General features: G+C 38.6%; 1 protein-coding gene across 2 annotated transcripts in view; it reads left to right on the forward strand.

Moving 5' to 3' along the window:
- The window catches only part of LOC118418957 (Bardet-Biedl syndrome 1 protein-like), a gene marked incomplete at its 3' end in the record, with an annotated part of 19,673 nt that overhangs the window by 861 nt on the left and 2,851 nt on the right, over window positions 1-15,961 (forward strand). The window contains 15 exon segments of one of the 2 annotated variants that reach the window (XM_035825115.1): window positions 1,386-1,555; window positions 6,282-6,358; window positions 7,098-7,132; window positions 7,513-7,570; window positions 7,976-8,065; window positions 8,553-8,677; window positions 9,392-9,438; window positions 9,745-9,786; window positions 9,984-10,056; window positions 10,768-10,899; window positions 11,956-12,062; window positions 12,383-12,503; window positions 14,265-14,423; window positions 14,845-14,914; window positions 15,696-15,854. In XM_035825115.1, coding sequence (XP_035681008.1) covers window positions 1,446-1,555; window positions 6,282-6,358; window positions 7,098-7,132; window positions 7,513-7,570; window positions 7,976-8,065; window positions 8,553-8,677; window positions 9,392-9,438; window positions 9,745-9,786; window positions 9,984-10,056; window positions 10,768-10,899; window positions 11,956-12,062; window positions 12,383-12,503; window positions 14,265-14,423; window positions 14,845-14,914; window positions 15,696-15,854 — 1,405 coding nt within the window. In that variant the 5' untranslated portion in view covers window positions 1,386-1,445. 2 annotated transcript variants of the gene reach the window in all.

The following is a 15,961-nucleotide window of genomic DNA, read 5'->3' on the forward strand; positions in this document are numbered from 1 at the left end:
AAGGCCCAGAAAGCCTGCTATGGAGGCTAGCTAGGACCCATGACGTAGTGGGTATAGATTTGGACCCTCTAGCAGATTCTTCTGGAAATGCAGGCTTTGAAAGTTTGAAAGTGATTGACATTAAGAAGTTGATGGTTCATCATGATTTTTGTGATGATTGTCATCATTAGATACTAATTAGGCAAATCAGAAGCAAATTTGCATAATTGGTGAGGAAATTTTATAAACCCACTGCATTTCCTGGTTAGCACTTAGCACATTTAAAAAGAGACAATATTTGGTGGTATAAACCTGTCAGGATTTACTCTTTCAATTTTTTTGCCAACATCAGATAACTGATGATTGTTGCACTGCCTATTCTCCAAGTCCAAGCAGAGGTTATGTATGATTATGTTATTGAAGTTGATTTGGTTCTGTTGAACTTAATGTATGATTTATGTTCGGGGTTCTCCCCCAGGGGGCTTTGAAAAACGCCGCCAGGCGACATGCTTTACCCTGGTTAAAATTTAAATAAAGAATAAACAAACAAACAAACAAGGTTATGGTTGGGGGATACAATTTCTAATGGCTGTCTGATACAGTGAAGGGAGGTATCCATAAGAGATCACAGCCACTTTTATCCCCCCGCCATGACCTCTGCTTAGAGAATAGCCACCTGCCTTGCCTGTTCGGGATCATAAATTTTATGCAAACTCCATGTACAGCTGGTAACCTTCATTATTGACTAATCATTACGGTTTCTTATTAATCATGCAAGTAAATTGATCATTTGCACAAATTATATCTGTTGATGGTCATCTTTACAAGTTGTCCAAAATATGAAAGTTTTATCATGTAGTATTTTCTCAAAATTAAGCCCGCAAATGAGGCTCTGATTTGTATGATTTATGTTATTTATCCACCCTTTAGTGTGGCAAGAGTATGAAATTCATGTAATTCACTACTATGGTATTAAAAGTATATACTTATTGATTATTGCAAATGAGATCTTCATTTGCATGATTTGCATGATTGATACATTCTAAATGTCAGTTACACATGCCACATATTTGAAAGTTCTATCATGTAATGCAGTGGATTTATCAAAATATGCTTAATATTAGTTTTGTAAATTTCATGTTGGTGAACATGTAAATTTTACATGCAATTTAAAAGATATGCATGCAAAATTCTATACAGTCAGATAGCAAACACGAAAGTAATAAACACAAAAACAGCAATGTTTTCAGGGTGAAAATTTCACAATCTATTGAAGATTTAAGATGATTTAGTGCAACAAAGGAGAATATTATTAAGCAAGAGTGCCTAACACACCCCTCCACTGTCCAGTTGGTATGGACCATGGCAGATTGTGTGCAGGATGATTTTCAGGTAGACCACAAACATACCGCATTGAGAAAACAATTATGTATATAAGTGCGTTGCACACCGGGGAGTGATGCACCATGGATTTATTTGACGAGGACGTCGGTAACATTTCCCAACCATCTCCTATCGCGTTGGTTGAAGCAAAGCGCGAACGTCGCCAGCCAAGGAACCAGTCAAAACCAGCAAGGTGACAAAGTTATTATCATAGCTTATTGTAGCGCATTTCAGGTGCCAAATTTTGAGAGTTCTTATTGTAACAAGCTAGGGTTGTCTCCAACTTAAGATTTTGCTGTTTAGGAGCTTAAATTTTTGATTTTCAATATTTACAGATCTGCAGTACAATGTACGTTTTCATCATTGTTTTGTCATGAAGTTCAGATTTTTTGGATGAGAAATTTTAATCCTGCTAAAGCAAATTTCATAGCTGGGGGAGACGAAAGGATCCTGAAGAGCTCTGTATACATATAGCAAGCCCTCTATGTGGGCCTCTGACTCTGAAGATGGGTGACCAAATTGAGCTCAATATTCAAGACTTGTAGCTGCCAATAGGAATCCCTTGCATAGGGAAACATGTAACCTTGGAGTGCCATTGCATGTACATTTACATGTGTACATATATATATAGTGTATGTGAATGTAGACATGATGTAATCATTTGTCTCTGGGAAAATGTCACGACTTGCATGTTATGATATATGCTATTTTTGCTGACCCTATTTTTTAGAATCTTTGCGTTAAACTATGCATCTTTGGAAAATAAACATACATGTTGTTTGTCAATAAAGAAAGACTAAACTCTTTCCACATTAAGTATATTTTTTTGTGCAAAGTCATGCTAAAAGATGGATTTTCCACCTTACCACATGCTGTGACTCAATGATGCATGAATAGTGTGGTAATATTACAATTTCTGTGTGTTGGTTACCAAGTTTTCATATATGATACAAAATCTTATCAAGTTGCTTGATTGGTAATCGCTAATTGGTGTATCTTATTACTTGGATGTCTAATCTTCCTTGAGGTATAGGCATGAACATTATCAATTTCATGGGCATGTTCCCTGATGACAAACATGAGAAGTAAATGGTAATTCCACCCTACCCTGGGGTGTACATGTACACAGTGACATCTCTGGATTATCCCTGTGGATAATCCCGTGGTCATAGTTATTAGATTACTGATGAGTAAGCCTCTTGTTGACATATATACCAATCTGACCAAGGCTTACATGACAAGGCCTATGAAAACGAATGTTTTGTTTCCTGTTTCCCTAACTACACTAAAAAAACCTGCCTACCCTAGACTTTTTTGGGTAGTGGGCAGTGGAGTCGTATAGGTTCCAGTTAGAATTTTTATTATCTCCATGAAAAATGGAGATATAGTTTTGGGTGTGTCTGTTTGTGTGTGTGTCTGGATTTTTGTAGTGAGCATAACTCAAGAACCTCTGGATGGATTACAATGATATTAGGTTTGTGGGTAGGTGTTGGGAAGACAAAGGTCAAGGTCAATTTTGGGGTACCTGGTGTGTGACCTTGGTACTGCAGCAGAAATTCCTATTTTGGATCTTTTGAACTGGATGTGCTATGGTCTTGATCAGCCTGCTTCCTATTGAAGTAAAAACACTGCCTGTCCTATCTAATGAAAGATAGAATTAATGTATCTCTTATGCACAACATTCAAGTTTGACATTGAAAGACACTTAGTCAGTGTCCACACACATTTCAGTTTACTTTGATCAACTGTATTGTAATATGTATCACTAGAGTTTTTAAGGAAATTATTCCTGGTAAAGCTAAAGATGGTATCAAACTTCTTAGCTCACACTGCAAATACCATAATTACTTCAAGGATGTCTGTGTTCTCCAAGGATGATGTAATGTCCTTGGTAATATGTTCTCTTGTTGTTCTATTCCAATCAGATGACTGGCCATATAATATTATATAGGTACTACAATCTCACTTCATGTAATTGGTCTCGCCAACCGAAACCAAATATTCAAAACCTAGGTGTGAATAATCACTAGTTGTAGTCCTGTCAGTCACTATGATTGGCGGCATGGGAAGGAACCAATCAGAACAGAACATGTCACCATATCCAGCCTTACAAGTTACTTGACTCGAATAGTACTCAAATAAAACAGTTGACATGGGATAGTACCTTTTATATGTAGTTCAGTTATGCACAATGCGGCACTATGAATCTTCAGGCTTCACATACAGTATGCTGTAACAGCAATTTTCATTGCATGTTAGCTGCCAGTAAATTACAGATAACACGCAAGGAATTATTATATGGTAAAGTTAGTGATTCCCCATTTTGCTGTCATAAAAAAGACAACACTGTATATGCCTGTAGCATAATGTATAATGCTAGTTCACCTTTATCTGTTGGGTAACCTATATCCGTTGTTTCTACAGACAGCATATGCAGGGATATCAAGTCAACGGATGGTGATTTCAAACTGCAATATTCATGATTTAGTATGAATTTTTTGCATTTTGCGACTTGCAGTCGCAAAATGCTTACTGGCCAGTGTAGTCGCTGTTGAGATGAACGGACCTGTTCAATTCATGCCAAACATTTGTATACCTTCTAAAACAGGCATTTCTTCAACATGGTCGCATTGGCGCAGTGGTAAAATTTACGCATTCATTAATGCACCCGGTTCGACTCCGGGGAGGTAGATTTTTTTCAACTTTTTTTTTTTCTTTTTTACATCCATTAAAATACTAATTTTTACATCCATTAGGCCATACCAATTTAATTTGTTGGTTCTCGGAATCGCCGCTTCTATTTTTCCCAATTTCAAAAAAAAATCCCTGTAACGTTACGGTAACGCAAGTTGCTGGACTTGAAGCAAACTTTGGTTCAGTTGAAAATAAAAGAACTTCTGAAACTAGTACTGGACTTGCAAAATAACTATCACCTGCTTATGTTCTCCTTTATGTTGTAAATCATCGAAAACCACCCATAGATCGTTAAATTTGTGCTTGAAAAAGACGAAAATGTTGCAGTGGGACAAACAAAATGGCAGCTGCCATATTTGGAAATGGCTTGGCCAATGCTGCCATATTTGGAAATGGCTTGGCCAATGCTGCCATATTTGGAAATGGCTTCATTAATATGGAATGAGTACACTAACGCCCTCAAGCGATTTTTATTCAAACTGCAGCTTTCACAAAGAGAATACAATGATGTTTCAGGCACTATCTATTCTTTGGGGTGAAATTAAGTCAATTTATTGTTCTTGTTGCTACATTAGACATTATACTATGCTGAAAAAGTTTTTCAACCTTCTTAAAGGTTTTTAAAAGTTGTGTGTGTTGAAATACTCTATGTTTTTGTCTTTATTACTAAGCATTATTACAGCAATATTACTGTGAATACTTAAGCAATACTGATTGCACATAATTTTCCATTTGTATTGCTAAAATTCCACGTAAAGTGTATGACAAAATGCAAATTTTGCATGTAAGTGTAACTGGATCTACCACACATACATGTATACACCAGATTACTATTATTATCATTATATACCATGGTTCAAGTCTGGAATTACGAACCTGAAACTTTGGACCTGACTGAACCCAGAGTTGTTGCAAGTTTTTTTTTTTTTCGCCCTGTCGCTTCAACTTTTTTCTGAAAAAATCTGAGAACCAACAAATTAAATTGGTATGGCCTTAAAATACTAATGAACAATAGTTTTGTACAGAACATTAAAACTCACCTTTGCACCTGTTCTACTGCATTTTTCCGCAGTTGGGATGTTTGAATGAACGAACCGTGAGACGTGCGATACTCTGCGTATATGTTTCTTTCTAACTTTCCATAAAATGCCCATACAACATCTATATCACAGAATTACACAAGAACAAACTGATTTTCTCGAAAATAACTGCATACTGGATAACAAAAAGTTTCAGGAAACATATTCATTTTCATATTCCAGGACATAACTCATTTGCATATTTGTGAATCTCTCCATGCGCCCATATCAGGTTTTTTATTCTGTTCTATTTATATGACATTCTAATAACTAGAAAAAAAACATTCACACACGCAAACCTTGGCAAAATGCCAGCTTTTTTAAAAGCACTTGTTTTTGAAATATTGAAAATATTGCAATTTGAGACTACCATGCATCCCTCGAAGTGATATCCCTAAATACCCAGTCTTTAAAAACAATGGATATAGGTTACCCTGCGGATAAAGGTAAACTACATTTTTGTAGCGCAGGGCTCGAAATACCACCTGCATATGCAGGTTAGTGCAGGTAAAATTGGAGCTGTGCAGGTATTTCTGATGTCTACCTGCACCTAACCTGCACTGGTCCATGTACTGGGTTTTATACATAAATGATGTACATGCATGTGGATAATGTTCTTTGGCTGCATTGCTGCATTGGTTGCCAGCACCGATAAAGTATCAAAGAAAAAATAGCAATGGTTCCTGAACAATTTTAGTACGATCCATACTTCCTAAATCCATAGTGATGCAGGTAAAAGTTGTCTGGTGCAGGTAATTTTCAATGTTACCTGCACCAGTGCACATATGCAGAAAAAAGTATTTCGAGCCCTGTAGCGTGAACATGATTGCTTCATGAAACATTGGTTTGACCTTGAACATGCACTTTGTAACATATGTTAGCACTAGTCTACCCAAAGCAATCATTCATGAATTTAAAGTTCTGTTTCCATTACATGTTTTTAAGAGCCAATATTTCGATGATTGTCTGTTATCTTCTTGTGGGAAATCAAGTCAACGAATGGTGGTTTCAAATTGCAGTATTTTCAAAATATTGCAGTTTGAGACCACAGTCTGTCAGCTTGATTTCCCTAGATATTGGTTACCCCATGCATTAAGGTTAGTGTATATCAAGTTAGTGTATCAAGTTACTGTTTTTGTTTTACAGTCATGAGGGCAACGCCAAGTGGCTTCATGCACACTACGACCCTTACTCAACACTCTACACATTCTCCTCATGTATTGGTAAGCAATTTCTATTGTTCTATGTTACAATTTATTTAGTATTTGACACTTCATTTAATTACTGATTCACTGCTGTAACAATGGTAGTCAAGCAACTAATTGCAAACTTTTGTTATAGGGTATGCATACGTTATGTACTATGCATTTGATGTATGGTTTGATTTTCTGTAATCCCTTTTGGTATTTTTAGTTTGGAAAATTCAAAACAGAGACAAATTCATCATTTCTACCGCCTGCAGGTATATGTGGCAGGCTGCTATATGATTTTAAAGTACTTAATGTTATGTCACCAATACAGTAAAACATCAAGCGATCATCAGAAGTGTTAACTTATTTAACGAACATAGACGTTTGTGCAAAATATTGTTATAATTGTTTGTAGATTTTGAATTCCTCTTGCCCATTGTCATGGATGTCCTTATAGCTCAGTAGGTAGCGGCTTAACAGTTGAACTGCTGGGGTCAATTACTAGTTATTACTTACTGGTAGACCCTATTTTGAATCCCAGTAATGGTACTGACATGTTTGAGTTGCACCATATTTTGGGAGGGGTGTAAAATTGGGGTGCCGTGTTTCAGTAGGTGTCTCAAGCACGTTACAACAGCCTCATTACTCAGATGGGTACCTAATGGCCGTAATAAAACTAGGTGAATTGTTGTAATTAGTCCTTACTCGCTACCTCTACTAACACTTATCTTAATCAATTACATGTAATATGGTTGTTTTGCTCCCTGCACAGCTTTGGCAGATTTACATGGAGATGGGGACAACAAAGTATGTCAAATTGTTTGTTTGTTACAAGTGCATTCAATTTGTTTCTTTTTATGACAGCTCGACGTAACATTACAAAGCAGAATGAATCAATAAAACTTATTCCAAAACCTCCTTGCTCAGGGCAATTCTGACTGGTACTATTTCACACTGCAGCTAGGTGGCGCTGCTAACAATATGGTCCTGAATGTACAGAACTGTCTTACATGCAATCCCAAACGTAACGTGTTATCATATACAATATTGACAGTTGTCATGTTTACAAACATGAATATTATTCAATTATACAATAAATAAAGAAGTTTAACATTTTAGTTACTTCTTAAGATTTATGTTGTCCCAAATATGGCTAACTTCTTGTTACAAATCTTGTTCCTTTGCAGCTTATCATTGCAAACTTGGGGACTGGAAAATATGACATGAAGTTAAAGGTCTACAAAGGTGAGCAGACCCTTGTCTATGTAGGGGCACACGAAGTTAATCTTGTAGACGGCATCTGGGTCTTGATTTTGGGCTGTTTGAAAAAAGATTCCCATTTTTAAATGTGATGTTGCTAAATGTACAGTGTTGCATTAAATAGTACCTTTTGTGGAAGAGATATAGATAGAGATGTAGCGGTCCTATAGTGTGTTTACAGTAGTATATGATAGTGTATAATAGTATAAACTTTTTTGTTTTTCTTAGTGACATTGCAACTACAGTAGGCAATACAATGATTAACTCAGGGAGCCAAGTTTGTATTTGGCCCCATTTCATTGTATGCAGTTTATTTTTATTTTCCTTATTGTATTGAATGTACATATTGAATATCTTTTTTGACTAATAAAAGAATTTTTTATATCTAAGGAACCACTCTGATGACTGAGAACACCATCATCGACCTGCCGACAGCTGTCTGTACTTTCTTCATGGACACACATGACCCACGGACACCAGGTCAGGGGCAGCAGCCAACCTGGTTTTTGCATAAGTTTTTTCTTAGTGACAAACATACATGACATTGTTTACAAGATTGTCTGTGGTGTTAGTAATGAAAAAAAACCTCTAATCTTGAAACTGTTTCAAACAATCTGGAGATTTTAAAAAAAATCCTGAGAATTTTATTTTCAATGATGCATAAGGACTCTTATTTAAAATCATAATGATCCATGAATCACAAATTATCAACTTTGTAAGTACATGTATAAGCTGTATAATGTTAGAAGCATTGTCCAAAGTGCTCGGGTTAGTCCAAAATTAATCTGGATGGTGTAATAATACATGTGTACTACATCATTGTATATTCTAAAGAAGGAAAAAGCAGACACTTTGTGTGATATATTGGATGGATGTGGATTAAACCCCAAAGGATTATTCTTTTGATTGCTCTATTTGGCATTGCGAGGTTAGATGAAGCATAACATGTTGTCTGTTGTGTTTGTAGCTGTGGCTGTTGCCTCTGGTCCCTACATCTACGTCTACAAGAACCTGCGCCCCTACTTCAAGTTCACACTGCCACCACTAGATGTCAACCCAGTGGAGCAGGACCTCTGGAATCAGGCCAAAGAAGTAAGGAAATATTTAAACCGCGAACACTATTTTTTTCAAAATTGTTTTTCTACATTTTGGATAACATAATGCTCATTTTGTACCATATGTGTTAAACTAAATAGATTAGAGAAAAATCCCTTTGTATTTTTAACAAGAAATAGTCATGCAGTCAAGTAGCAGAGATACCAGTCTTGGATTGATGTGTTCAAAAATTTGTATTATCTATTAAAATTGTAGGGTGGAATTTGATGTAATGTAGGGGCATCCTCACTAGATAGCTTTAATTTAAAGAATGCTTGGAGTTAGAGGTGCAAAGTTACGTGTGACAGGTCGTCCAGTGTAATATAACCAGCTGCTGCTGCTGTGCCGCGTGCCTGCAAAGCTGGTGTGTTACGCCAAAGGGCACTTGCATACCAGCTATTCAAGTACTGATAGAAGTGGGTATCTTACTTCAAGTAGAGCAGGGAAGAGTCCTAAAGCTGACCCACATATCTCTGGTTGCAGCTCAGTTTTCCATTGTTTTTCTCTCCCTCCCACCTAACCCTATTACATTACAGATAATCCAAACAACATCACACACAAAGAAATAATCACTGTTTGATTTGAGCTTTAATAGAAGACTTGACATTTTTGCCCCAAAACTTGAGTTATATTTCTTAACACCTTTGCCAACTGTTATATAGGACCTCTTTGATATCAAACCTAGGATCTTTAATTTTTCCCATGCTGTAGGATAAGATTGATGTCCAGGTGCTGAAGGAGATGCTGGAGAGTCTCAGGTACACTGTCTTGTCTTACCTTAAAGCAGATGTCTCACTGGGGCATGCCTGTTGGCAACTGTTTGTAAATGACATTCAGTCACAGTTGCCAACATATTGCCAATTGGTTGCCTGAAATGTCAGTCTTTTGAAAACAAAACAAGGAAAAAAGAAAGGCATTTAACACATATACATGTACTAACAGTATGTGACACATTGAAAATGTATTTTATATTGGAGATTCTGTGTTGATGTTGGTGTTTTCAGTCTGGAATAATACACAAGTACTGTGTTTACTAATGATATGAAATATTTTGAAATATGCAGGGCCGACGGGAGTGAGGGCACATTGACTGTCAGATCCTTAAGGTGCGTCTTAATTTCTCGTTTTATCAAGAAAGAGTAGAAGACTGGGGATGTAGCATTTTAAAAACTTCATTTCTTCAGTGTACTAAGAAAAAATAATTTTTTTGATTTAGATTGTCATTCCAGATTTATACTTGTAGTGTTGTCTATTTTATGTATAAAACCATGACATTTCATCTATCTGCAATCTTTGTTTGCAGGTTCCTTATGTTGGACCCAGAAGACATGCCTACATTTGCCAACCTACACAAGCACAGTCCCCTCAAGAGACAGGTAAGTGATCTAGGTGCAGCATGCTCGTGTGAGAGGAGGATGGTGCTCTTGCTCCTTTTCATGCAGCTGTTCTTTAAGAGGTGTGCTAGAATGAAAGGGGTTCAGGTTTGGACAAGTCTATGGGCTTGATTGCTCTAAGGTCATACAAAACATGATTAAATTGGTTAATAACAGTCAAATACAGAAAATAAACAAATCGAAATAATTTGAAAGTGAAAGTGCCAATGCAATTTTTCAATGGGTGCAATTTTGCACCCATTGTTCCAATTTTTCCAAGGTGGTTGTGGATAGATTTTTTCCACTAGCCTTACTGCACCAAAATGGCCTTCCTAATTCACAGGACCAAGCTTCTTGCAATTTCCTATAAGTACATAACATCTGCACAAAGAATAAATTTAGCTAGTGGGAAGAGTCCTAATTCCTATTCTTGTAAAACATTGTTACTGTTGTAGATTTTTCTTGACTGAAAATGGATTTCCTTTGGTATCCTGGAGTCCCCTATAGTCTGCTTCTGTTCTTGGTGCAAGCGGACCATGGATAAACAACTACAAGCACAACAAGGCTGGACTCCAGGCTAGAATTTCAGTCCAGCAAAAAGTTGGCTTGGGTTATTTAGATTTTTTTTTGTTTTAAGCCTGGGAATTTGAACTGTTATGGCTCTTCTCAAGCACTCAGCATCCTAACCATCAGTATTGTTGATTTTCCTGCCAGACTGTGATCACCTGCATGACTACATTGAAGAAGAGCCACTCAGAAGAGGATGCCATCAGCTGTCTGGTCATCGGTACAGAGAGTAAGGATATCTACATACTGGACCCAGAGGCCTTCACTGTTCTTACTAAGGTGAGGGTTGGAGTGTCCTCTTGGTCATGGGAGTACATTATGTAACATTGTTTCTAAAATTAAATAGATTTTCCACATTACCAATCAAGAGCATTGTATTTTTGGTAGAGTAGTGTTCATGTGTCTTTCTATATGTCAACACGATAAGTTGAAAATGCCAAGTTGATACATGTGCCCCCTGGCAGCTTTGTATGGTACTGCAGCAGAACTTCCGGTTTTAATTACTCATATTCTGGATGAGCTGCATGCTAGTACATGTATATGGTCACAATTTTTGGTTGGTAGATCCTTGTTCTCAGGAAGAAGTGACAGTTTTGGCCCCTTGCAGCTTTCTTTGGAACTGCATGGGTTATTTCAACTGAAGACTTCAAAACAGGATAATGGCTGATGATTGAATTTTCATAATATTTTATCATGTAACTTAAATGAAGACCAGTTAACATACCCGGGTATTCACTTGCGCTGGTGCAGCTTGGACTGTGCTCACTTGCCACGAGACGGGAACAGTTGTGTCTTAAGTTTGCCAGTTCGCTCATGGACTCTGACTTTAGAGACTGGCTACCACCCCTAAGAGGTCACATCACTGGCAGAGTAACTCGCAACAGTCACAAACTGAACTGTCCTAGAGCAAAAACGAACCGGTACCTGAACTCTACCATACCGTACCTGACCCGACTAATGAATAAGAATGGACTGTGATCGGCTCTATTCCTCATGTCAATATGTTTGTTATTCTATTGATCGTCTGCCCTTATCATTTTAAGTGCAAACGTAAAGCATTGTTGTTAGTATCGCTAAGTCACATGTGATGTGCGCCTGTCAAATCAGAGGTTTTTAAACATTGTAAATTGGTTTTAAATTCAGTGGCAACACTGTGATACCCAATAAAGTCATCTTGTATCTTGTTGTATCTTGTATACTGGTATGTTAATTATGCAAAATATTTGCATCAGATTCTTATTGATACTGATAGATAGGGAGTCAGTGTGTGACAGAGCAAAACACTCCTTATTTCTTAGTGACCCATTAATGATTTCCTGCTGCTGTGTTTTCCAGATGGTGCTGCCTAGTGTCCCAGTGTTCCTGGATGTGACTGGATTGTATGATGTGGAGTTCCGCATTGTCGTCTCCTGTCGAAATGGGAACATATACTCACTAAAGAAGTAAGACAATGTACAAGATTGCTTTTACTGATGGTCATTGCAGGGCAATATTTAGGCCTTGTGCCTTAAATTTCATGTAGTTTACAACTATTGTGTGACATGTGTAACAATGTTGAACATCCTTAAAGTTGGTTTTCTGCTGTCTGTGTTGACATTCTTGCCATGGCGCCACAAGCGAGGATCAAGTCCTCAGTGTTTGTTTTGTCATTGACTAAACTTTTCCACAAACTTCATTGTATCCCAACTGTTTGTGTGATTGAAATAATTCAAGGGTCTGTCAGGAATTAAATGATTGTTTGTTTGTTTACTTGTTTATCTAGGGGATCAAAAGCACCAAAGTACAGCATTGAGCTGAGCTCCCAGCCTGTAGGGCTTCAACGGATGGGCAAAAATGTGGTGGTGGGTTGTATGGACCAGACCCTCCAGTGTTACACCACTAAGGTAGGAATGTTGGTTGTATGGACCAGACCCTCCAGTGTTATACCACTAAGGTAGGAATGTTGGTTGTATGGACCAGACCCTCCAGTGTTACACCACTAAGGTAGGAATGTTGGTTGTATGGACCAGACCCTCCAGTGTTACACCACTAAGGTAGGAATGTTGGTTGTATGGACCAGACCCTCCAGTGTTATACCACTAAGGTAGGAATGTTGGTTGTATGGACCAGACCCCTCCAGTGTTTACACCACTAATGGTAGAAATGTTGCTTGTAATGCACACAACCCTCCCAGTGTTCACACCACTAAGGTAGGAATGTTGGTTGTATGGACCAGACCCTCCAGTGTTACACCACTAAGGTAGGAATGTTGGTTGTATGGACCAGACCCTCCAGTGTTACACCACTAAGGTAGGAATGTTGGTTGTATGGACCAGACCCTCCAGTGTTATACCACTAAGGTAGGAATGTTGGTTGTATGGACCAGACCCTCCAGTGTTATACCACTAAGGTAGGAATGTTGGTTGTATGGACCAGCCCCTCCAGTGTTACACCACTAAGGTAGGAATGTTGGTTGTATGGACCAGACCCTCCAGTGTTATACCACTAAGGTAGGAATGTTGGTTGTATGGACCAGACCCTCCAGTGTTACACCACTAAGGTAGGAATGTTGGTTGTATGGACCAGACCCTCCAGTGTTACACCACTAAGGTAGGAATGTTGGTTGTATGGACCAGACCCTCCAGTGTTATACCACTAAGGTAGGAATGTTGGTTGTATGGACCAGACCCTCCAGTGTTACACCACTAAGGTAGGAATGTTGGTTGTATGGACCAGACCCTCCAGTGTTATACCACTAAGGTAGGAATGTTGGTTGTATGGACCAGCCCCTCCAGTGTTACACCACTAAGGTAGGAATGTTGGTTGTATGGACCAGACCCTCCAGTGTTACACCACTAAGGTAGGAATGTAGGTTGTATGGACCAGCCCCTCCAGTGTTACACCACTAAGGTAGGAATGTTGGGCTGGTTGTATAAACTAGTAATAATATTCTACATAACTTGTGGAATAGACATGTTTTTATTGTTGATATTGGAATAGTGTTGGTTATAATTACGATATCATGTGATATTATGATTATATTAAATTAGTTTGAATCTGTACCATTATTGTAAATCTATACAGAATGCTAGCAGGAATTGCATAAGTAAAAAAGACACTTCAAATAGTTTTCAAGAAATTCAAATGCAATATTCAGTCTTCACAACGAGTCAAAGACAAAACAGAGATTTACTTCCGGATGTCTCGAGTTTTTTCATCATCATCATAAGTTGTGGAGATTGACAGGATGTTTACCAGGATGTCTATCCTTCATATAGTTTTAAAGATAAATTCATTTACCAATGATCATGTCCCTGTTCAGGGAAAGCGTCTGTGGGTGCTGACCCTCCCAGCCAATGTCATGACCATAACCTTCATATAGTTTTAAAGATAAATTTATTTAACCCTTAAACTGCCAGAGTTTCAGCCCTATAAAATGCCATCAGCTCCAGGGTTGGCTGCTGACCTCCAAAAAGAAACCCCCGAACAAGGCCGAAGTCCCTAACTTCCGGGGTTCGTGCGCTACGCGCGCGCAAAGCTGCTACTTCGGGGAATATGCTATTCCGGATATATCCGGGTGCGGCACACAGGGCATGTATATGTGTGCCGGATATATCTGGGCTTGGCAGTTTAAGGGTTTTAACAGTGATCATGTCCCTATACAGGGTAAGCGACTGTGGGTGCTGACTCTACCAGCCAATGTCATGACCATGGAACTGATGGACTACAAGAGTCGGGGCTTCAAGGCCATCATGGTGGCGCTGGACAACTGTGAGGTCCACGTGTACAACGAGAAGTACCTCGTCAACACCATCAAAACAGAGGTACTGTGCCATTTTTTGTTACCTCCATGAAACAAACAAATAAACTGTCACAGAGATGTCTGTCCACAAGATAACTGGAGAGAACGCCTGGATGAATTCGTTGTGGGTAGGTCTTTACAAGACGTTGAAGTCCTATGGAATCAAAGGCCTCCTAACAACGTGTTTTGGTACTGCAGCACAACTTCCATTTCGATATCTCATGTTTTGGATATGTTTTGGATATGGTCATGATTTTTTAGTGGTAATTTTTTTCTGTCGGCCAATTTTGTTTCAGAGTTTGACAAAGAATATTTGAGACGGGCTTGTTTTTTGTTTGTAAATTTTCAAGTTTGCATCAAAAGGAGAATCTGTGTAGTTTATAGTAGCTGTACCCAATCTGTCTGACTTGAAAATGACTTTCTTGTTATTTACTTTCCTCTAGGACATTGTGACGGGGATGAAGTTTGGTCGGTTCGGTAGGGAAGATGGAGCGCTGGTGATGACCACAAAAGGTACGACTGTGGTGATGACGCCGTTTTTGAGTAGGTGCCTTGAACATGTTAAAGGACAAAGCCTAGCTAGCTAAAGGAAGCGCCATGTCCCAATGTGATACATTGTATGAGTAGGGGTTTAAGTACTGGTTTTCCCGAGATTCAAGGATTATTATTTTATGACGAATTAGAGGAAATCAACGCATTAGCAAAGCTCGGTAAGTCTACAATGACTAATCTCCAATCAAATCTTGCGGTGGCATAAGATAGTATCTTAAGCTGGAGAAGGACTTTAGCTGGCAGAGGAGTTTTATTCCACCGCGAAGTGGCCAGCCAAATTCCTTTCCCAGGTTATGATACTATCTTATGCAACCTCAAGATCTGCTTGGAGACTGTACAATGACATGATGTCGGTGCCATACCTAGAGACTTTGGCCTCTAATTGTAGTTGTAAGAAATTAAGTAGCCACCTCTTCTTATCAACATCCGGTGCAATGGCCGAGAGGGTAGAGTGTTTGCCTTGCATCTGGTAGATTGTGAGTTTGATCCCCAGCCGAGTCATACCAAAGACTTTAAAAATGGTACACGCTGCTTTCTCTGCTTAGCATTTAGCATTTGGGGAAGAGTATGGGAGTTAAACACACATCACTACCAGCGGACCAGCCCCCTGCTGTAGTAACTTGCACAAATGTGTAGCCCAAGGGCTACTGAAATGGAGATTGGCGCCACCCCTACGCATCTGCGCAGATGTATGGGCCACTTTAACTTGCTCTTCTTATCAACATCTCTCTTCTCGCTGCAGGTGGCGGCTTGATTGTAAAAATCTTGAAACGGAACTCTGTGTTTGAGGAGAAGGATTCCCGACCAGGTCCGCCGGCTGCACAGAACCAGAAACTGAACATTCCCAAGAAAACCAAGTTATTTGTGGACCAGACTATGAGGGAGAGGGAGAATGCTGTCAGTAAGTAACATCCTGACAGTTCTTTTTATTTACTGTCAATATTACGGACAGTTCATCTAAGTTTTCGAAGATGGTTTACAACCATTCACTTTATTATGCTGAAAGAT

The sequence above is a fragment of the Branchiostoma floridae genome, chromosome 1 (genome assembly GCF_000003815.2).
Source record: "Branchiostoma floridae strain S238N-H82 chromosome 1, Bfl_VNyyK, whole genome shotgun sequence".
Classification (NCBI taxonomy): domain Eukaryota; kingdom Metazoa; phylum Chordata; class Leptocardii; order Amphioxiformes; family Branchiostomatidae; genus Branchiostoma; species Branchiostoma floridae.